The sequence below is a fragment of the Notamacropus eugenii genome, chromosome 5 (genome assembly GCF_028372415.1).
Source record: "Notamacropus eugenii isolate mMacEug1 chromosome 5, mMacEug1.pri_v2, whole genome shotgun sequence".
In the NCBI taxonomy this organism is placed as follows: Eukaryota; Metazoa; Chordata; class Mammalia; order Diprotodontia; family Macropodidae; genus Notamacropus; species Notamacropus eugenii.
Genome location: NC_092876.1, coordinates 43,990,001 through 44,012,783, shown reverse-complemented (window position 1 = coordinate 44,012,783; position 22,783 = coordinate 43,990,001). Strand labels below are relative to the sequence as shown.

The following is a 22,783-nucleotide window of genomic DNA, read 5'->3' as shown; positions in this document are numbered from 1 at the left end:
AAGAATGTTGCAGATTCATAGCTAACTAATGGTACATTTGTGAGCATTTCTGAGTTTTCTTAATCCTCTCTTAAATTTCCAGAGAATATTTTTATCTGGGGAACTTTATCACTATAGTAGTGTGGGATAAAAAAAAACAAACAAAATGAATAAAAAATCCCCAAACCTTTAGTTTTAATGACCTTTTTTTTTTTTTTTGCCCGGTAGTTTGTCTCTTCCCTAGCCATGTCCCTTCCTCCTGCCTGGCACCCCCTTATCGTATCCCTTTTCTGAAACTGCCATATCTAGGATCTTTTATTCTGGGCTAGAAAATTTCAGTTTCCTAAATGATTGGTGTCTCCCTGCCTATGTGACTTCAGGGATTTGGAACCAATTACATTCACCCACTTAGGAACTTACCCCCTCCCTTTAAAATATTTGAGCTGCTCTGATACTCATAACCCCTTTGAGCTGAGTAGGTTTAGCTAAAGCATTTACCAAAAAGTATCTGTGAAGACTTGATGTGACCACATGCCATGTTCTGGTTTGGTTGTTTGTCCTTCCTTCTCGAAGAGGACCATGACATCAGGAAGGTGATGTCATGACTTGCAAGTGAATTGAAGTACAGGAGGGCTGTGCAAAGTCACCACCTCACTTTCTCTTCTGGAGCCATCTGGGTCCAGGGACAAGATATAGATCAGTACAACTGGAGATGGCCCCCAGTGTTCTGGGAGGAGACTCTTGCTAGACTATTGAGGCATTCCTCTTTCCACCAGGCTCCCTGGGGAAGTGTTAGTCCCAGCTCAGGTGGGACTAACAGGCCAGCTGTAGTATATGTAGAGAGAAGGGGAAGAGGTAAGTGGACTGTCCAAGGATTTTTTCCCAATTGTCTTTTTCTCCTGCTCCCCTGGGTGTCTCCAGCTAAGCCGCATGGTCTTCCCTTAAACACATCAATAAGTGCACCTATCACTTTTAGCATTGACTAGCTCACCTATCTGTGAAGACTTTATGAGATGGGTTCCGTCATGGGGGTGTGGGGGTTAGTTAGAATCAAAGGTCTCTGAGGTCCTGCCTGCCTCTACAACCCTGTGATTCTCTGATCAGTAGGACCTGAACTCAGAAAAGTAGCTTCTGCCTCAGGATTCACCAGAACAGAATTCTGCTTGGGCAGCATTCACTGGGCAGAGGTTGATAGAATAATCCCATCTGTTGATATGATGCTTTAATGGTAGTTAGTGTTTTCCTATATCCTACTTAGCTTTATCTGATCTTTTTAGAAAAGTTTTTATTCATGAATTTTATTTTTTTACATTGCTGTCGTTTCTCTCAGTATCCCTCACCAAGTCCCTCCTAAAGAGCTATCTCATATTGCAAAAAATATTTTTTAAAAACAAAAAAAGGAAGAACAAAATCAGCCTAACTGATCCACACAGTGAAGCCCAAAGATACGTGCAGCATTCAGCTCTCATGGACTTCCCCCTTCTTCCCAGAAGTGGTGTGGGGGAGTTTTCATGTTTCTCCTTTCTGTCAGATGGTGAACGTGTATTAAGTGCCGACTGTGTGCCAGGCCCTGTGCTACATACTGGGATACAAATAGAGGCAAAAGAAAGACTCTGCCCTCAAGGAGCTCCCAGTCCAATGGGTCAGGGTTCTCTTTATAATATTGCAGTATTTGATTGTTTTGTGTAGCTGCAGTTCTTCCTATTTACGTTGTTGTAGTCGTGTATATTGTATTCTTGGCTCTGCTTGCCTCCCTCTGTATCTGTTCTCATAGCTTTTTCCATGTTTCTCTGTATTTGTCATAGTTGCCATTTCTTACAGCAAAGGAATATTCCATTACATTCATGTGCCACAGTTTGTGTAGCTCTTCCCCAACTGATGGGCATCTACTTTGCTTCCAGTTTTGTCTTTGTATGAGGTAGCAGGACTGGTGGACAGCTTGTTAAAAGGTCATAGCATACTGGACTTGGAGTCAAAGGACCTGACTTTGCTATCTTATTACCTGTGTTGCCTTGGGGAAGTCACTCCGTCTTGTTGGGAGCTTTAGTTTTGTATTTGCAAAATGAGAATCTTGGACTGACTGACCTCTAAGGTTCCTGCTGTGATCTTCCAATCAGAGCTAACAATCCCCATAGCCAAGGCTAGAAGCCAGATCCTCTGACTCTCACCCAGCGCTCTTTGTCAGCAGATTTCACTTTCTCTATTAAAGGAAATCTGCACTGGGGGCTTGGTCAGAGAAATATAAGTTATATGTGCAATGTTGAGCTTTATCTCATTGCGAAGAATGTTTTCAGGTATCGGTTCAAAGTTAGTTTCCATGCAAGAAGTTTCCTTTGTTTCAGCTTAGCCTTTACCTGTCCTTGTAGCCTTGGTATTGTCTCCTTCCTGGCTGAGGATAAAGGAACACATGCCATCTAGGAGGTCAGGCCTATCTCCAGTGACGTTATAGAAACAGATGTGTGGAGCCATTTAGTAAAGCGTGTATTCTGAAGCCCAATTTTGATTCTGTCAGTCTTAGTGAATAATGAAAACCCAGTGTGAGGGCTAAATGGTGTCAGTATGTTTTAAAGATGAAAGCATTAAGACAGAGAATGTTTAGATGATTTATTAATCTGTTTATCCTGTCATGGAGAAAACCTGCCAAATGTAGATAAGTGACGAAGCCGGGTGAATAGAAGCCTCATCTAGTCTGTCACAAGCGGGCATCTCTTGCAGATAATATGCTGAGCTTGATTTGAGTTTTCAAATTGGGTAATTCCAACTGAAGAACAGAAATTTATTTGGTGATTTTATTTAATTACTTTTCCAGCATAGCTCCCTTGGACTTAAACATTTGTTTACAGCTAAGCTGTCCTGATAAATAATTACATTTTTATGTTCACCTTCTGGAGTGATATTTTAGTTGGATACAGTTAGCATGTTGAGTGTGAACAGTGGGTGAGCTAAACTGACCTGAAAGATTACATGCTTCTGGTTTGGGTCCTTGGGAATTACATCCCCCCTGTGATGTTTCCAGGGAAATGGAACGAAAAGACAATAGATAAGTAAGTTAGAGTGATTGCCTTTGAATCTTGAATGTTGTGATGAAGCTTGCTATTACAGTAATTAAAGATTGTTCATTCCTAAACACACACATGCACTCACTTCCCCAAACAGTTTTGAAATAGTGAGCTTGCCAGGATCATATCTTCCAAGTTCTCTGTAAATCCTTTATCAAAATACTGTGTGCTCTCATGCTTGATAAATGTTTACTGAAAGGGTGAAATCTTTTGCTCAGTGATACAGTAGCACTGGGATACCTGAACAGCTTTAAAAAAAAATGAAGATTTTATGCAAACTGACAGAAAATTCAGAACCCAAGCCTTTGTCAATACAACTCTCTTCACCTTTCTAGACATTTTCCAACAACTCCTCTGGCCCCTGGGTCCCAGCTTCCTTGGGGACCAGAACAGCCCATGTGACTCACAGTACCAGCCAAATGACAGACCAAGATTAATCCTTAGTGCACATAGCCTTTTTTCTAATCTTTACCATCAAACTTTACAGAATATATCTTTAAACGCTAAATCTAATGGTGGGTCATTTGAGCTAAATGACAGAGGGGATTTGTTTTTTGTTGCAAAATAATTGTGTTCTCTCATTGATGAAAGGGAAAGACATAAAACTATAAATCTAGAGTTGCTGAAAACAGCTGGGCCCACGCGTTCAGATGGAGCAATGTCAAGGTGACCTCTAGACTAGGAGATTATTACTGTTCATATTTGGAGTTTAGAGTTTTTGTTTTATCGCAGGAGGGAAAGTGTGTGGTGTTTGTAAAACTGATATGCAGAGGTATAAATAGAAAAGGTGCAGTGATGACTAACTTACCTTTCGAGTGGGCCTTCTTATGGTTCCTGAGCCTTTGGAAACAGAAACATAATTCTCTCTTAGTCCAACCACCTGTCAGCAATAAGTGGTCATTATTTCATCATTTTGCCATAAAAGATAATAGAATAACGATTGATATCTCATGGCTGATGTTTTAATGCGTCTCTCTGTTATCCCTTGCTGACAGTCTGTGATTACAGTAAACGTTTTCTTAGTGACACCATGGTAATGACTCGTTAATAGAAGGATTATTCCAAGTTTAAATCAAATAGTAGGAAGGCTAGCCTCTGTCCCTGCTGGATCTTTGTCTTTGTGAGCTCCATCTCTTGGATATGATTGTGGACTGAGACTGGGAGGGCTGTGCTGCCTGCCTTGTCCTCCAGCGTTGACTTTGTGCTCAATGAAACGTTTGGGTTCTGTTGCCACAGCTCCACCTTCCATCTGATGCTCACGTGGACTCTTATTTCCCTGCTGGTTAGCAAACCCAGTCAGCTGAATCAAGTTTCCATCTTCTATGTCTGTGACATTTATTAGTTTTAAATAAAAAGAAGTAAATTTAATTTGATGAAATAGAAAAGCTGTAACAGGATGAAGGTACTTTCATTCCCAAATGAGAATGTGCACATTGAGAGATGGGAAAACAAAAATGTGGGTACATCTCCATCAGCCTCATGCTGTATGTTAAATACAGACATCCCCACTGTTGTCAGGAAGATGTGGGGGGAGATACATAATAATGATGGATGCACCTCCATGTCTTATGGCTTGGAACAGATATTCACAATCATCCCCAAATGACCACCCGTGAGGATGATAAAACAGCTTACATTCTCTACAAAAATCTCATTTTATTAACATAAATTTCAAGATATATTAGCATAAAAAGATGTTAATTGGTTCTCTCTCTCTCTCTGCAAAACATTTTGTACATCAAAAAACCTTCTTAGTTGAAACAGAATTAGTCTAGAAGGACAGAATCATAGAACTGGAAGGAACCTTAGAGGGAGATGATCTAGGCTAACCTCTCATTTTGAAGCTGAGGAAACTGAGGCCTAGAGTAACTTAATAGCAATCACAAAGTTGGTCAGTGGCAGGGCTTGGGTTAGAAGTTAGTTCTCCTGAGTCTTAGCCCTATATTCCCTTCACTGCACCACACGGCATCTCATTTTAATATTATTTAATGTTTTCATATTTGTGTACAATTTTGTAGCATCCTATAAAATTAATGATGATATTGGAATTTCAGAATTGAATTTTTATAATCCGAGCCACATAATGTTGGATGCATTAAATAATTTTAATCAATTTCTTTGTAATTGAATGTTATCTTTCTGGATATACATGTGTATATGTGTGTATATGTACATACACACACATTATATAGGTGGAGTGGGCAAGTGTGGGTTGCTTTCTCTATAATCCTTGTTGGCAATAAGTCATTGGAGTAGGGTTCCTCTCTAGGCCCTTTCCATTATGTTCTATTACTGTGATAATGGTATATATCACTGAGTGTATTCCAGTGTGATTTTTTTCAAGTGAAAACCTAATGCCTTGGCAGAAGGAGGAGTATTGTACCGATGGAAAGCCCATTGTACACTCCTGGATTCTGACAAAAGTTTCTGTAAAAAAAGAGACTTGATGTCTTGAACTAGTTACCTGTATTCTTCTGTTTCCCCATCTGCGATGGGGTTGCAGAAAACGACATAGTGGGAATTCATGACTTTTGGCCAAAGGAATAGAGGAAAGTATTTTTTGGGACAAAACAGAAATATCTCCGGTCTGGTCTCGCTTGGCAGCAGGTGGTATGCTCCAAAGAACTCTGGCCCTGGAGACAGGAAGCCCTCAGTTCAAATCCTGGTCTTTCCTGGCTGTGTGAAGTTAGGCAAATCACCTGACTTCTCTGGGACTCAGTTTCTTCATCAGCAAAATGGATGTAATAATACCCTCCCCCCCAAGAGTGTTGTGAAGGTCAGATGAGGTAATGATTGTAAAACACTGTTTGGACCTTAAAGCATGTTGTTTTACGTTTTTGATAGCAGCCAGATCATCTGGATGCTGACATCTCATTCCTGTGTTTCAGCCTGTGTATTTCCACACATCCTTAAATCACCCAAATGTCATCGCGGTGGTGGAAGTTGTTGCTGAAGGCAAGAAGCGGGATGGGAGCCTGCAGATGGTGGCCTGTGGCTTTGGGATCCTGCGTCTCTTCAGCACCAAGCCAGAGGCTCCTGATTCTCCCACCCAGGACAGACGGTAGCTGTTCCATAGCTATGCGTGTGTCCCTCTAAGGCCTGTCCACTGCTTACTCTGGAGAGATCAGAGGCTTCTGAACTTAGGAGCACTGATGGATAGGGGGCTGGGTGGTGTGGTAAGACAGGGCCACTGCCCTGTGTCTGTGTAGAGAAGCTTCACCCAGCATAGACTGCTCCCACCCAGTGCAGCCAGAGAGTTACCTGCCCAAGGCCACAAGGAGGATTTGTACCTAGGTTTTCCTGTGCCTCCAAATTTAGCCCTCTGTCTATCTCCCATTAAGAAAGTACTATGAACGAGAAGGAGATACTGTGTGCCATCTGCTTCCTGAAGAAGAAATAGGATTGAATTATGTTGGCTGCAAGAGGAACAAATCAAATTGTTTCTTTTGGTCTTGTTTTCTAGGCTGAGACTCTATCATGGCACCCCTAGAGCCCTCCTGCACCCGCTTCTTGAGGATCCTGTCGAACGTAAGAACCAAAATGCTGGAATGATTTTAAAAGGTTGTTAGCAGGAGGAAGCCCATGGGTCTTCCCTGAGTCTCCAGGACTCATGCAGAGCTTCCTGACAGAACCATCCACCCTTAGACCTTCCTGGAATCAGCCTTAACACAAGCTGCCATCAACAGTGATTTTCACATTTGAAATGCCTTGAACCGAAAGCTCCATGAGCTTGGGTTTGGGACTAGTTGGAGTTCATTTAACTCCCTCTCCCCAGGAAAGGAAGAATTGCTTCACAGGCCGTGAGGTGAGGGACCCACCTAGGATTTTCTGTGAGAACAGCTGGTTCACCCCAGCCTCTTGTTCAAGAGTCTTCAGCTCTTGCTTTCAGATAAATGGGCCTGCCAGTCCTCTACCCTGAGGTCTGAGGGAAGCCTCCAGAGGCAGAGCAGAGAGCGCTGCGATGGGCACCAAAGCTTCTCTCTGCCTCTGTTGCTACCAGACCAAACCCAGCAGGAGAGTAGGTGGTTTGGTGTGAAGACAAAGTGTCTCCTCTGGGAGACATCAGGAAGGGGCAGCAGCCCAGGGCGCCTTCACACCCAAACTTTGTTTCTGGAAGACCCATCTGGGAGCTCAGCATGTAGCTTTGGCAGGGCTGTGGCGATGAGAGAAATTTGGAAAGCTAGAGTGTTGTCTGCATATATTAAATATGGCTCAACAGTCAGGTAAAATGAGGGAGAGATTTGCTTGGACTAAACATCAGCTTTTAGACGATTTCCAAATTGAATTAAATTAGCAAATTGCCAACTTCTCTCCTAAAAGCCCCTTAAAATCAGGCACTTTGACAGCACAGGACTGCTGCTGGTGCATTTATTCAGCACTGAGGATCCTCAGGCATTATTCAGATGCATGTCAGGAAACAAATATGGAAAATAGAAAGGAAAAATAGTCCTTTTAATTATGCATCCTTAAGAAGAGTCCCAAGATGTGGAGGATTTGGGAGGATGGTCCAAAGAAGGGCCGAAGGTCTAGAGGAGCCGCTGGTGTGCATTAGAGTTGGTAGATAAGAAATGTGAAGGAACTTAATGACTAGACCCTCCTGTACTTGCTATCTAGCCCTGCTGTTAGAATGTGAGCTCATTGAGAGAGACAGATTTCCTTTTCACATCGGGAGGGCTTAATGAATGCTTTTTCTTGCATCCATTCCTTTATTCATTCATATGAAGGGTCTACACAAAATAGGGTCATCTCTACCTGCCATTGAGGTCAGTCAATTGATCAATGAGCATTTGTTAAACACCTACTATGTACAGGAACTAGGGATACAGATACAAGAAAAATAAGGCAATTCCTTTCCTTAAGGCATTTATAGTCTACTGAGTCATGCCTACTTTTTAAAGGAAGGAATATTTTCACATGTAAGATAAAAGGGTTGTATTAGATTCTTTCTTTGGGCCCTCCTGGTTCAAACATTATCTGTTCTAAGCTCTTATATTCTAGGTTCTAAGGGTCCTCCCAACTCTGACATGCTCTGTTCTAAAGCCCCTTCCAGCTCTGACATCCTGTGTTCTAAGGGCCCTCCCAGCTCTAATATTTCCTAGTGGAGGCTGGATGACAATCATCTTCTTTGGGCACTGCGCTGTAGGTTGAAGGGGGTGACTTCGGAGTTCTCTGCCCATGCTGCTGAGATTCTGGGATAACGTTGTTTCTCTTTCTTCTAGAAAGCAAATATATGACTGTCATTGAGAACTGCCACCTTTTATATACCTTGAAGTTCCATCCTTTTCTCGAGGCTGTGTTTCACCTTCTTCCTGAGAACTTTCTGGTGTCTGGTTTGCAGAAAATTCCTGGTTTACTACCAGCACATGGAGAGACAAGTAAGGATTTCTCAGATTACCTTGACTTTGGATATTCATGTCCTTTAATGACCCAGGCCATGCTGGACTGTCCTAAGAAGCATGCAGGGCCTCAGTCAAGCACAGGCTTCTGATCCTTAGATCAGATGTCATCTGATGACGGTAATGATGATGCCTTTTTCTCTGATGCCCCAAATGTTGCTTCTACCACCATCCTTGGAAAATGATGTGTTTAACCTTATAGCTTTTACCATGTTTATATTTCATGAATTGCGTCTCCTTTCTCATCCCATAAAAGCCTCTGGTGGTCATACACCATGATCCTTGGACATTAGGCACAGTCCATTGCTGGGCCTGTATACAAAGCCTCTCCAGCTCATGCTCTTCTGGCATTACCTGCAAAAACCCAGGGTCATTTCTGTACCATAGGGACAAGCTAAAATAGGGCTTTTGGAGGAATACTTATATTTCTCATTCAAAAGATGATAACTGTTTTCATATCTGATCCTTGTTACTCTTCTTTGGAAGAGAGCTGGTCTGCGGGTATAGTGGTAAATGCCCCTAAAGGGAAGCTGAGGCTGGTAGGTCACTTGAGTTTAGGAATTCTAAGCTACATAAAGCTAATCTGATTGGGTGTCCAGACTAAGTGTAGCCTTAACATGCTGAGCCTGGGTAGCAGGAGAGTGCCAGGAAGCCTAACGAGGGGTAAACTGACCCAGGTGGGGAAGAGAACAGATCAGATCAAATATTCTATGCCAATCAGATCCCAAAAGGGATCATATGGTGTGACTCTGTCCTTTTATTCTGTGTGAGATAGGAAGAATCAGGCTTTAAAAAAGAGAGAGGGAGAGAAAGTGGAGAACCAGTACATATATTTGGCAGGTAGCACATGATGGGGCAATGGAAAGAAAGCCGAACTTGGCTGTGAGATCTGAGTTCAAATCCTGCTCTGATTACTTGTGTGACTATGGGAAAATCATTTCACCTTTTTTGGCCTCAGTTTCCTCATCAACAAAATGAGAGCATTGAACCAGATGGCCTCTGGGCTCCCTAGCACTTCCAGATTCATGAGTCTGTGAGTCTATGAACTGGCTTGGGAGAAAATGGAAGCTGATTTGAAGGCATTTTAAAATATACTGTCACTCAATGGCCAGTGGTGGGAGAACTAGGCACCTCTGAATTATCTTAATGCCTTTGTTTGGTTGTCGCTTTGGCAGTCTGAGCTGTGGGTGTGGTCTGCTTCCCACTGAATGGAGAACACCCACACCCTTTTCTCATGGATTCATTTAGCTTCTCCACAAAGTGCTCTCCAGGGACCTCTAATTTGTTGGTCTTGTTGGGATGGTCTACCTTCTGACACTGAATTAGGCTGCCCAACTGGCTCCATTTTGAAGACTCCAAGGAAAAATATTTGAAGCATCCCTGTTTGGAGGGGTCATGGGAATTTATAAGCTCTTGTTAAAAGACTGGTTTAGCTGTCATTTATTCAGCATCTTCTTTGTGCTGTGGCACTGTTCTTGGTGCTGTGGATACAAAGACAAAAGGGAAGATAGTTCCTGCTATCTAAAATCTTACATTCTCTAGGGAAAGGCAATCTAGCCTCATAGGATCCTAGGTCTAGAGCTGAAATGGACCTCAGATGCCACCTACTCCAATCCCCTCTTTTTATAGACAAATACAACAAAGCCTGGAGTGGTTAGGTGACTTGCCACGGATGCAGAATACACATATGTAGATATATAAAGAGGTTTACTATAGAGAAAAAAGTAAGTTTTGGCTGGCTGGCTCAATGGATAGAGCACCAGGCCTGGAGTCAGGAAGAGCTGAGTGCAAATCCATCTACTGCAGCTACAAGCATTGTAACCCTGGGCAAGTCACTTTATCTTGTTTGCCTCAGTTTCCTCCTCTATAAAATGAGTTGGAGAAGGACATGGCAAACCACTGCAGAAAACCCCAGAGAGGGTCATGGATTGTTGCACATGTCAGAAATGACTGAACAACAACACAGGCAGTTTGGCTGCGTCATAGAGAAAGACAAGCCTCTATGTGGTAAACTGAGGAGTCAGAAAGCACTGACCATTAAGGATGTAAGGACAGACTTCTTTGAGAGGTGGCCCTGGGCCTGACCATTAAAGCATGCTAGGTTTTCTAAGAGGTGGAGGTGAATTCAGAGAGAGCATTCTAAGCATGGCAACCAGGCTGTATATGCAAAGGTGTGGAAGTGAGGAAGAGGGTGCCTCATTTGGGGGAGAACAAGGAAGTAGGCTAATGTGACTGAAACTGAGAACAGTGGCAGAGAGTCATGTGTGATAAATTTGGAAAGGTAGGCCGTAGCCAGGTTGTGGAGGTCAGTTTAGTGATGGAGTGCAGGGGATGGAGAAATGCAGCTGCATGCGTGTTAGCAGCCACGATAGTCAGTGGTTGCATAAATCAGTTCAGAATGGAGCCAAGAGTTTGAAGACACCATGGGCAGTTTGTGGCTGATGAGATGCTGGCTCTTGTTTTACCTGATGGCTACAGATGTGTTAATGGTTGAAGGCATTAATGGAGTGGAGATTTTGGTACGATTGGAATGACTGGCTTTCTCAAGTGGGCCTGCAACTGACTGATTTGGGTGCTTTGCTCAAGTTTGCTGAGAAGAGACGAATAATGACTCAGGTGGCGTCTAATTCTTCTATAAACAAGAGCAATTTTATCTTTCATTTAACTCACTTCCCCAGACAGGAGCTCAAGACTCTGATTGTTTTTCTGCCACAAGTAATGATACTTCACATGTTATAGGCAGTTTTGATTATCTTGTATGTTCTCTGAGTTCTTTTCTTTCTAAAATTAGCAGAAAGTAGAGGAGGAATTCATTATAGAGAGTATGTCTTTGAGTCATTAACCTGACAGTTGATAGAACTTGGGTTCTAATCCAGGCACTAAATATTAAATAGTTCTGTGACCTTGGCCATGCCTTTCTTCTTATCCTAGTTCTTCATCAGAAAAGTGAGGTTAATTTTGATAGGAAAGATGCCTGAGAAGTGCAACTCTGAGTCATTGCTTTTTTTGGATAGGAGTACCAAGAAACTATCAACATGATTGCTTTTAAATCCTTCTGCATGTTTGATTTCTTACCCGTTGAGGCAGAGTGGTTCTTGGAGCTTGCTACATGTCCTTCCCTCTGTGACATGGCAATGGATATTGATAGTCCTGGAAGGAAAAGGGATAACAAATAGCTCCAAATGTTCGCACTTCAGAGCCATTACCTTGGTGGTGAAGAAAAAGCTTAAGCCCAACAATGATTCCCCACACTTCTTTCTCTGTTTCTTCTATTATATTGGAAAGTTAAGATGCTTCCATGTTACAGAAAGTCTCCGTTGGGATGGGTGTCTCAGGTGCATGATTTATAGAAAGACGCACGTTTTGGATCTCTGCCCTTAGCTCATTGTGTTCTAAGTTAATATTTTCAAAAGCCTCATTCCATGTACATTTGCCCTCCTCTAGTGACGTGGCCCATCAGTCATTGAGGAACTTAACTGAAGCCTGCAGAATGTAAAGAAAAGAAATACAATTTATGTTGTTGTTTAAAAACACATGATCAGGGAAAACAGCCCAGATGGCCTCTAGCCATTAGAAGACTGTGCTGACTCTACAAAGGAAAAAGTGACGAAACCTCCTTCGAGAAATAAAGGATGAAAACCCATTTTTGCAGCCGCTCCCCTGATGACCATTTGAGAAAGAAATGTGTTCTGCTCAGCTTTTCTCTTACGTAGAGTGGAACTTGTAGCCACATATAAAATACAACTTGCTCTCTTGTGGGTATTGGGTCTGCATCTGACAATGGTTATTATCTCTAGTATAAATTTTGTCTATGAACGTTGGGGCTCCTGTGAACCCTTCCTGAAATGAAACCCTTCATTGCCATCTCCCATTTTATAGCACCTAAAAGCCTTAGTTAAGTGAGACCTGGTGCTTGGCATTCTTAGTGTTGTTCATTTGTCTGACCTGGAGAGGGGTTGTCTTTGTCCATACTGGCTGCCACATTGGGGATTAGCCAGTCGTTCATTTGTTGTGTTTGTCCTTCGTTGCTGAAGAAGACTATGTCATCAGAGAAATGATGACATGACTTGCACTGGACTTTGTTTTAAGGGAGGGAGGGCTGTGCAGGTCACCAGCCTCACATCTGAATCCAGTGACCAGATATTCATCAGGATGACTGGAGATGACCCAAGATGAGGCAATTGGAGTTAAGTGCCTTGCTCAAGGTCACACAGCTAGTGAGCGTCCAGTGTCTGAGGTGAGATTTGAACTCAGGTCCTCCTGACTCCTGCACTGGTGCTCTATCCACTGCACCACCTAGCTGCCCTTGTTGTTCATTTACAAAAGTGCTGGATGACAAATGTGCTGAATTTTTGATCAGCCCCTAGCCTGACCATGACAGGAAATTGACAGAGTGCTTCATTTCAGTCCCTTTGACTTTCTTTACCAGGAGTGAGACAGTGTCCCATCAAACAGACTCTTAAAAACCAGTCCATTCGTTACGGTTGCTGCTGTTTTCCCCTTCATCTGCAAACGTTCCTAATTTAGTCATCTCTTTTTAGCATATCTGGAAGTTTGTGTCAGACTGGAGTTCTCATGTTAAATGATTCTTTATCATTAAAAAAGAACCCAATCCTGACCCAACAGCATCAAAACTAATCTTGCTGGAGTTCCTGGAAGTATTCTGCCAGCCTGGAAAGATTGTGACTCAGTTAAACTCCTTAGCAAACCCCTTGATCCGTCATTCATGGACCACTGATTTAGCATTCTTTCTTTACAGTTCCTCTTTTGACTCAGGAACTTCTTGGTCACATTTTATGAGACAGCATTTATTGTTGTACAACAGACACCTTTGTGGAGTCTGCTGCCACTTCACACAACATTCAGCGTATTTTATTTTATGTGGTAATTTTGGGATAAATGAAGCACTGAAGGAAGTAAGACAGAGAAATAGCCTGTATTTTATGAGGAACTCTTTGGACAGTCAGTTCTAGGATCCTCTATGTCCCAAAAATTCTCCTTTCTCTGGTGGTGCTGTGTAGTTTTGTTGTAAGTTGGAGAGAAGTGCTTCTTGGCAGCTTATGATCCATTGAAGGGGACGGCATGGACACAGATATCCACATCTTAGTGGTCTGCATGCAAGAGGCTCTTACTAAAGGGTGACCTGAACTACAGAATGCATGACTTTGCCTCTAAGCTATGAGAATTCAGAAATGTGGGAAGATTGGAATACTGAGTCGGCAAAACAATTATCAGGAGGATGGAGGAGCCAGGCACTTCTCAGAAGACTCCATGGAGCAGCTCAGTCTTCCTTTTATAATTGGTGCTGAAAAGGGTGAAGTTATTGAGATGTGTTTGATGGCTATGGATGTCTCAGAAGGATTCAGAGAAACTTGAAGCCTGAGGATGTTAACCAAAATAGTCTTTTTAACAACAGTCACAGATGCATATACACATATTTAGAGAAAGGGAAAATAAATCTTTGGCTTCCTTCTTATGCTGTGTCTTTGGATTGCTTTGTTGCCAAAAAAAAAAAGAAAAAGATCTTGCTTCATTGTCTTACCTTTAATCACAGTCCATTAATGTTATGAATTTAAAAAGTCAAGAGCTTCCTCCTTCTGATATGTAATTCAAAGAGAAAGGCCTGGCTGATCCAAAGTCTATATGTAAAACAGACTTCAAGTTGACTGACCTGTGGAAGTTTGGGCAGCTCTCTGATTAACCAGTGGCTCTCTGTGGCCTACGAGAGAAAGTCTAGACCCTTCTGCCTGCCACTCATGTCTCTCTGGCAAATAGGATTGGCAGCTAGGATTAGTGCAGTACATAGAGTGCTGGGTGTGGAGTCAGGAAAACCTGAGTTCAAATCTGGCCTGAGACACTGGCTATGTGACCCTGGGCAAGTCACTTGGCTCTGTTTACCTCAGTTTCCTCATTTATAAAATGATCTGGAGGAGGAAATAGCAAACTGCTACAGTATCTCTGCTAAGAAAACTCCAAATGAGGGGCAGTGAGGTGGTGCAATGGAGAGAGCACCAGCTCTGGAGTCAGGAGGACCTGAATTCAAATCTGGCCTCAGACACTTGACACTTAACTAGCTGTGTCACCCTGGGCAAGTCACTTAATCAAAAAAAAAACAAAACAAAACTCCACAAAAAACCCAAACCAAAACAAAAACTCTAAATGGGATCACAGAGAGTCAGACAAGACTGAAACAACTGGACAACAGCAAAAAGCAGATACGATTCCCATGTCTTTCCAGGCTTATTCCTTTCCTCCCCAGCACAAACCCTGCACAGCCACCAGATTGCTGCCTCCCTGTCTAGTCCCCCTGCTCCTTCCTGACTCCAGCTCCTAGCTCCTGTGCTTTCCTCCACTTGGAACGCTTTTCACTGTTCCCATAGCCTATTAAACTCCTATACGTGCTATTAGGTGAGCCAGTTTACCTCCCCACCCTCAACAAGATCTTCTCCTCCTCCCACAACTAGAATTGTTCTAGGCATCAGATGGTGCAGTAGATAGTGCTAGGCCTGGAGGCAGGAAGACCTGAGTTCAAATGCAGCCTCAGATATTTACTGTTGCCTGCCTCAGTTTCCTTAGCTGTAAAATGGGGATCTACTTCCCAGGGTTGTTGGGAGGATCAATTTGTAAAACCAAATTCTTAGCACGGCGCCTAGCACACGACAGACACTTGATGCATGCTTTTCCCCTTGTTTCTTTCTTTCTCAGACTATAGCTACCATATCATAAATTAGATCCAAAGCTCATTTGCTCATTATAACAAATATTAAGCATTTGATTAACGTTTTTGTTGTTGTTGTTCTGTACCTGTGATGTCATTGGTGCTGAGAAACTCCTAGTTTTGCAACCCCCTCCTTTGATGCAGGTCAACAATTTGTCTATATTCGTAGCCTCAAAGAATTTTGTTGAGAGGTTAACTGACTTACCTATAGGGAGAACACAGATAGGTGTCAGAAGCAGGACCTAGATTCTAATGGACCTTGGTCTTGGGAATCAGAGGATTTCAGGACTGGAAAGGACCTAAACCATCTTGGAATTCAGCGCTTCCTTAGCAAAGGATATTTGTTGAAGCATGATGACAAGACAGTCATCTACCCTGTGCTTCAGGGCCTCCCCTGAAGGGGAATCCATTGTTTCCCAAAACAGCCCCTTCTACTTGTGGGGAGCTCAGAGTATCAGGAGAGTTCCTTTTTCCTCAGTGTCAAGCCTAAATTTGTCTTTTTTTTTCATTTTCCACCCATTACTCCTGTTTCTGCCTTATGAATCCAAGCAGAATGGGTGGAATCCCTCTTCCACATGGCAGCCTTTTAGGAACTGGAAGATGGTGGTCATATTTGCCCTTGAGAAAACTATCCAGACATCTCCATTTCCTTCAGCTCATGGCATGAACTTGTGCATCACCATTCAGACACTATTCCTTGACACTTTTCAGCTTATCAGTGCCCTCTTAAGATGTGCTGAACACAGCATTCTATATGTGGTCCAGTTGGGGCAGAGTCCAGTAGGACTGTCATCTCTATGTTTCTGGAGACTCTGCCTCCATGTGTAGCCCAGCACTGCCTTGCCTTCATTGGCCCCTGATTCACTTGAAACATTTTCATTGTTATTGTGTGTCCTTCATTCTCCAAGAAGACCATGACATCAGGGAGGTGATGCCATGATATGTAATTGAATTGGATTTAAGTGAGGGAGGACTGTGCAAAGTTACCAGCCTCACTTTCTCCTCCAGAGCCATCTGGGTCCAGTGGTGAGATAAGCTTCACTAAAACCCCCAGATCTCTTTTAGATAAACTTCTCTCACCTTGAGTTGCCTCCAGATTGTCTTTATCAAGCCCATTTTGTGAACACAAGGGTAAGACTTTCTGTTTATCCTTTCCTCTTCTGAGATTCAGTGCTGTGCTCTACCAGTTGAGATCTTTTGGGATCATGACACAGTATCCAGCATGCCAGTGATGCCTCCTTCTGCAAATTTTACAAGGAAACCACCACAGAATTTAGGAGTTTGAGGGTATGATTTGATGACTCAGACCTCTTTAAGAAGTCAGAACCAATGCTAGTTGTTTTTCTTTCACTAAATTTCCTTTTAGCAATCTTGGTATTAACCTTAGGAGAGACCCTGAAACTTGTTTGTTGAAAAAGTCCTTGATGTCAGCTTGTTTTTTGATAATTTGCATCTTTCTCATAAAGTTGGTATGAACGATGTGCCATTTCGTGATCTCCTGGTCTCTGTGTCATGGCTGACGTTCTGCAAAACTGATTATTGAATGAAAGACCAAAGTAGTCTTTTCCCAAATTATTTTTCCACCCTCAAGAAAGTTGTCTCTTTTTCCCCCGGGGCTCGCTGTCCTTTGTCTTGTTAGCTTCTTTCAAAACATTGTTCATCACTTCTGGGTCACTAACTCAATGGGTGTCAGATCCCTGCTTGTCAGCTTATACTCACTTCTTGATCTCCCTTACCCTACATTATTGATGAAGCATAGAGAGAGGTGAGCATCCTCTCAAGGACATGTTTGGGGGATGAGAGCTTATTCCACAGTATAAACATTCTGCATCAGTAGAAGATGATGGTGAACTTTCTGCTCATATCCCATAAAGTCACAATTTCTCCCAGTCCTCCTTAGCATTTGACTTTGTCATGGAATTTAAACAAGGATTCTTGTGTCTTTAAGGTCCTAATGAAAATGGAAGTCCTCTATAGTGCCTGTATCCTGGACTAACTTTCTCATGAAATCTTTCTTTATAGTTACCTCTTGTTCTTTGGTAATGCCCTGGCCCACCGACTGAATCAGTGAGGTCATGCTGGCATGCAGTAGGGATGGTCAGACTGCCACCAGTATCCGACTGTGCTTGTGTGACTACAGGCCATCCCTTTTTGGTCCTCCAGGACTTTTCTGTTTGCTTTGTGCTCACCTCCATTTGACCTTTTCTACATTGGGGTCAGCTCAGTGCATTCGGAGTGTGAGGGCAGCTGCCTTCATCCACTGTCCATTTAGAACGTTGGCAGGAAGGATTGGAGTTGTCATTCCCATCCGTATCCTTGCTGAAGGAACAATTAGGTGGCACAACTGCTTAGCTTCTGGCTGATTTCCCTTGGAGTTGCCACAGGAGACAGTGTTCTCCCCCACACATCTTGTCAAGCTTTGCTACCTCTATGCCCACTGGCTCTGAATTTGTTGGAGTACGATGTTTATTAGCTTTGTGGCCTCCAGCAGAATTGCTCTGGCTTGAATGTGGCCTGGAACCAGTGCATAGCTTGGGTGTGAACCTGTGTGAATTTTTGTTTTACTATTTGTATGATGCTGTGACTCCCAGAGCTCCTGGCTTGAACCTTCATTTAGGGAAGTGTTTGCGTATTCCTCCCTTCATTTACTTCATCTCTGAGAAATCAGCCAGTCTACTTTATGCTTTGGAATAGACTTTATCATCACACCTGGTGCACAACACTTCAAATTGTCATAACTAACTCATGGAGGACTGGATAGGGTGAGAAGTCCCAGAATGATTAGAATTCCTAGATCTTTTCCACCTCATTATATAATTTTCAAGTTCTTGCAGTGGGTTTAGCTGCTATGGGTGTAGTCAAAGAGGAAGCATGCATAATGGATCAGTGCATAGGAGATAAGACATAGAGTCAGAACAACCTGGGCTCAAATCCTGCCTGACAGTTATTAGCTGTGTGTTTACGGCCAGTTACTTGACCTCCCTGAACTTCAGTTACCTAATCTGTACTACAGAGATGACAAAGCATGTAGTACCTCATAGTCATCCACTGAGAGGGTGTCTGTAAAGTACCTGCAAATGTTCAAGAGCTATGTAAATGGCAGCTGTTGTTGTTCAGGGAAATGGGCAGGGATTTTCTGGGATAACGGTCAGAGTCAGACTGGGAGTCAAGGATAGGGGTTCAGACTCCATGTTTCTCATTCTCCGCCTCTGAAACCTACAGACTGTGTGTCCCTGGGCAAGTCAACGAGGCCTGGCAAATAATAATAACAATGCATATTTATTATGTATATATGATATACTATGTTGTTAATCAATAGTATAATTTATGTCATTATTATCCAGATGGGATACATTACAATAATGCAGTATAAATATATTAATATAATTATGCAAAACCACATCAGCCTTACTGCTTTCTCACTTTCCGAAGTGTTCCTTACTTCTTTGTAGCAAGGTCTTTACCCCAGAGCCTCTAGATTTCCTTCAGAAGGTCTTTCTTGGAGCACTTGTTACTACAGCTGTGTTTCTGGTTTGTCAGCTTGTTGTGTGTATAAGTAAGTGAGTGTGTGCTCTGTGGGTTTCCAAACGGTCCAAGGTAAAGTCAGTAAAATGAGTGATGGTGTCACTGGCTGCTTCGTCTTGCTGCAGAAGATTGTAAGTGAGAAAGAAGAACTAAATTGAAGGGTAACAGGTGTTGTTTTGTGTTTTGTAATCCATGTTCTTTGAATTACTGAATTGTAAAATTTGTTACAGGAGGAGACTTGGATTGTGACTGAAACCTGTGCTTGTTTCATCGGTCTGGAAGGACTCGGGGTCTGCTGTGGGTGCTTGGTCTGTTGCTCTCTTTGTCAGTGTCCGGAGCCATATCCCCAGTTCTCTGGGTTGCCCTGAGCCTGCAGGAGGAGAGTAGCCTTTTGACTCTTGTGACGATCCATCCACACACTGTACTCTCTCCTGTTCAGGTGATGCCCTACGGAAGCCTCGTCTTCAGAAGTCTGCCACCTGGTATCTGGACAATCTACTCTTCAACCTGTATCCATCACTGGAGAAGTTTGAGGAGGAGCTTCTGGAGCTCCTCAGTCACGACCGCTTGAGGGAGGTATGGTGTCACCCTGGGCCCAAGAGCTGGAGGAGCTCCCTGACCCTTGAGCCCTGCTGGGAGAAATGGGCCCGGCTGAGATTGCTGAAGATGGGAGAGAAGGCCCCAATGAAGTAGTTTGGGTCTTTCATGTAGTGTGAGGGAAACACTTTGGTTACAGGCCCTGATTCCGTATTTAAAAGAGTTAATTGTTAAATGGCTTACAGCTCAGCTTTTTCCTTTGAAATATAGTGGCATCACAGGCCCAAAGCAGAGGCCCCTGAGGGTTTCTGGTCCATTGGTTCTCCATTTTTGACAGGAATTTAGGATGGATGCTGTTCTCCCAGAACTAGATCCTTCATTATGCTCTGACTGCCCCTAATTTTAACAGTTACTTTGATATGTCTTGAGCAGTTTTCATTTTAAAAGGAAATTAAATTCCTGAATGAATGAAGGGGAAACTTTGGAGCAGCACCATATTTGCCAAGGTCATTTTAAGACTATTTGGCTTAGTTTAAGGGAATAACCAGGAATCTAACTCCTACCCCCCATGCAGCTGATTCTTTCAAAGGAGCTCATGTTATCACTTAGGCCTTTCCTGTCGACTTAAGTACTTCTCTTTAGGGAGGAAGCTCAGGGAAATGACAGAATGAGAGAGCTCTCCTTTTTTCTTCCACTCACCACACAGCATTCCAAGAATTGTTTTTTTAAATCCAGTGATGCCCTTGCTGTGTTAGAAAGGAGCTCTTGGTTTTTCATCTCTCCTGGAATTATCCTTGCTTTCATTCACAGCTTCTTCTCACATCTTCCCCTGTAGGAAATTTGCTTAAGGCATGCCTCATCATGCCATATTGAGAAAAAACAAAGAGCAGAGAATCTTCTCCCCCTTTGTGATTAAAGTTTCCTATGTTTCTTTTGTGCTGATAGGATTTTGTATAAACACCTAGATGTGCATAGATAGTGGAGTATGCAGCATGAAGCCTGCCTTGAGTTACATTTTCTGCTCATCCCCTTAGGATTAATTAGTTTGTATTTTTGGGGAGGCTGCCTTTGCACAACAAAAATACCTCCTTGGCCATAGACTGGAGACTCACATGACCTCACTTGGGGTTCCTTATTCGTATACTGTAGCCATTTGAAATAAGAGGAAGGCTCCTCTATGTTTGTTTAGTACTTTGCAGCTCACAGGGAGCAGTTGTTTGTATCATCTCTAGGAAACACCAACTGCCATGCTCTAAGGCACTAGTGCCCAGGCCAAAGCATTAGCTTTGCAAATGAGTGTTTGCATAGGGATGTCTTGGCTCCCAGACTAACTCAGTGCCATTTGGATACTTACTACAATTTGACTGACTGGTGAATTGGAGTTTAGTGGCACAAATCATCCCCACTTAGGAGGTGGAGAATTGGAGGGCTCTTCCTATACTTGCCGAGGAGTACTGTGTATGTTGATCTATCATAGATAGCCAGGGATGGACAAGTGAAGGACAAGACCATCACATGTATTACTGAAAGCAATTGGAGCCGATCTGGCTTCCACGTTCCTGCTGAAATTCATGGGATCAGGGCAACCCTGCAGCTCCTCTAGCTCAGAATAGAATTTTGTTTTCCTGTGAGAAATCTGCCAGTTCGAAGTTGGTCCCTGCCCCTGGACCATATGCCAGTTCATCTAGGTGCCAGTTATTTGTGTAAACAGGCCTTGTAACTTTCCCTTTACTGAAGTGGCCTCTTTTCTGCTGTTGATTGTATTAATTTATTTTGTAAACTCATAAAACCAGATCTTTCTGTGTTAGAAGGAGGAAAACTTTTATTTTACCAGGCTGCTGGTGTACCAAGGGCAAGTTTATTCCTTCCAAGATCACCATAATGGCCTTTGGGATTTAGGGGTCCTCTTGAAAGTCTGAGCTGGAATTAACCCTTATGAATAGGCCTTCTTTGGGGTGTTGACCAGATTTTGTCACTTTCCATAAATCTTTTCTAATTTCTTAAGATCTCCTTTCAGGAAACAAATCCAGGCCTTAAAGGTGTCGTATGTTATTATAGTGAGTTCTAAATCTCTTTTGTATTGACAGAATGATGATAAAGCCTTAAATACTGGGAATATTTTGTATTTAGAAAAATCTTTGACTTAAGATAAATGTCAGATGATTGTTAATATCTCAGGACGAATTGCGCATTGCAGGATTTTCTTCCTATTTGTTAAATAGAATCTCTTTACAATAAATATATTTTAAAAACGCATGGACAAAACCCTTTTTAGAATTCAGATAAATCTAGGGGATGCCATGTATAAGGATTTCAATAGATGTGGATGCCGAGAAGGCTGGAGGCCTGGCATTTACAGAAAATTGCCAGTTATTATGTGCATACGAGTTGGTCTTAGGATGATGGCTGTGGGAGCTAGTCTGGAGGCAGAAACAGTGGTCTGACCAGTGCTGCCAATTCTAGGACTCTTGGCCTTTCCTGTCCAGTGGGGGAAATTGATCAGCAGACAATGATGGTGGAGGTAAGGAAAGTGGGTTTCTTCTCCACAATGATTGATGCCTCCCCTCATCAATAGTTGCAGAACCCAGCCTGAAAGCATGACTAGTGGCCTGGGTGCCACTGCTTTTCCCAAAGACCTTGACTTCAGGACTCTCAGCTTTCTTTATCAGGGTCTGAGGCAACATGGTAGTCCATATGGTAGTAGTTTGTCTTGCCTGGCACATTTTCTCTTTTCTTTAGAATGTCTTGCTGCTTCAGTTGGGCCACCTTATTTACTCGGTGGTGATTGGTTGGCATTTGGTAGGAAAGTGCACGTAAAAGATGTCTGAGGCCTGAACTCTATCCACAAAGGACTTAGGTTTTATTTTGAGATGGATTGGTGGGTGGGCACATTTGCATTGAAAAAGAGAATGAACACTATGAGGTTGTAGGGACCTTAAGTCTTCCTCCCCTCCCATCTTTCCTGTCCCCTCATGTCAACCTTGTTTTCCTAATGCAGGGAGGGGGCCAGGAGAGCTCTCCTCTAGCCAGCGTGATCTAGGATGACTTTTTGAATGGGAAGCAGCTTTTTAAGTTGAGTCATGATGGGCCTATGGGACTCGGCAGTGAAAAGAGCCACAGTGGTCACTTTGGCAGGGATAATGGTGTAAGAACTCTGATATACATTTGAGTACCAAGGGTTGTAAAGGCAGAGAGCAGAGACCAAGGCTAAAAGGTAGCTTGGAGCTAGATTCTGAAGGAATGGGCTTTAACCTCTAGTTTGGGAGCTTGGATTTGTCCTGTGGGCAGGGGAGATACTGAAAGGTTTTGAAGAGGACAAATGTGGCAAACAGAGATGCTTTGGGCAGATTCATCTGGAGCAGAATGCAGCATGGATTGGTGGGATGGAGACCAGTAGGGAAATGCTTCGGTTTCTCTATCTGGTGCTCACTGAATCAGTGAGCAAACATTTATTAAGCACTTACTGTATACCAGTTACTCTGCTAAAGACTTAGGAAAAAAGCAAGGTTTCCCAAAACCAAACACACCCAGTCTTTCCCCTCAAGGACCTCAGGTTTGGGGTTAGAGAA

General features: G+C 42.9%; 1 protein-coding gene across 11 annotated transcripts in view; it reads left to right on the top strand.

The window, feature by feature from the left end:
- NPHP4 (nephrocystin 4) overlaps positions 1 to 22,783 on the top strand; it is a 169,312-nt gene that overhangs the window by 28,952 nt on the left and 117,577 nt on the right. For 10 of the 11 annotated variants that reach the window (XR_011966968.1, XM_072608685.1, XM_072608677.1 and 7 more), the window contains 4 exons: positions 5,927 to 6,099; positions 6,502 to 6,566; positions 8,258 to 8,413; positions 19,117 to 19,253. Coding sequence is in view for 10 of the 11 variants with exons in the window: in XM_072608685.1 (XP_072464786.1) it covers positions 5,927 to 6,099; positions 6,502 to 6,566; positions 8,258 to 8,413; positions 19,117 to 19,253 (531 nt within the window). In the remaining variant the exon portion in view is untranslated. The remainder of the gene's footprint in view (positions 1 to 5,926; positions 6,100 to 6,501; positions 6,567 to 8,257; positions 8,414 to 19,116; positions 19,254 to 22,783) is intronic. The other variant, XM_072608687.1, reaches the window with a different exon arrangement.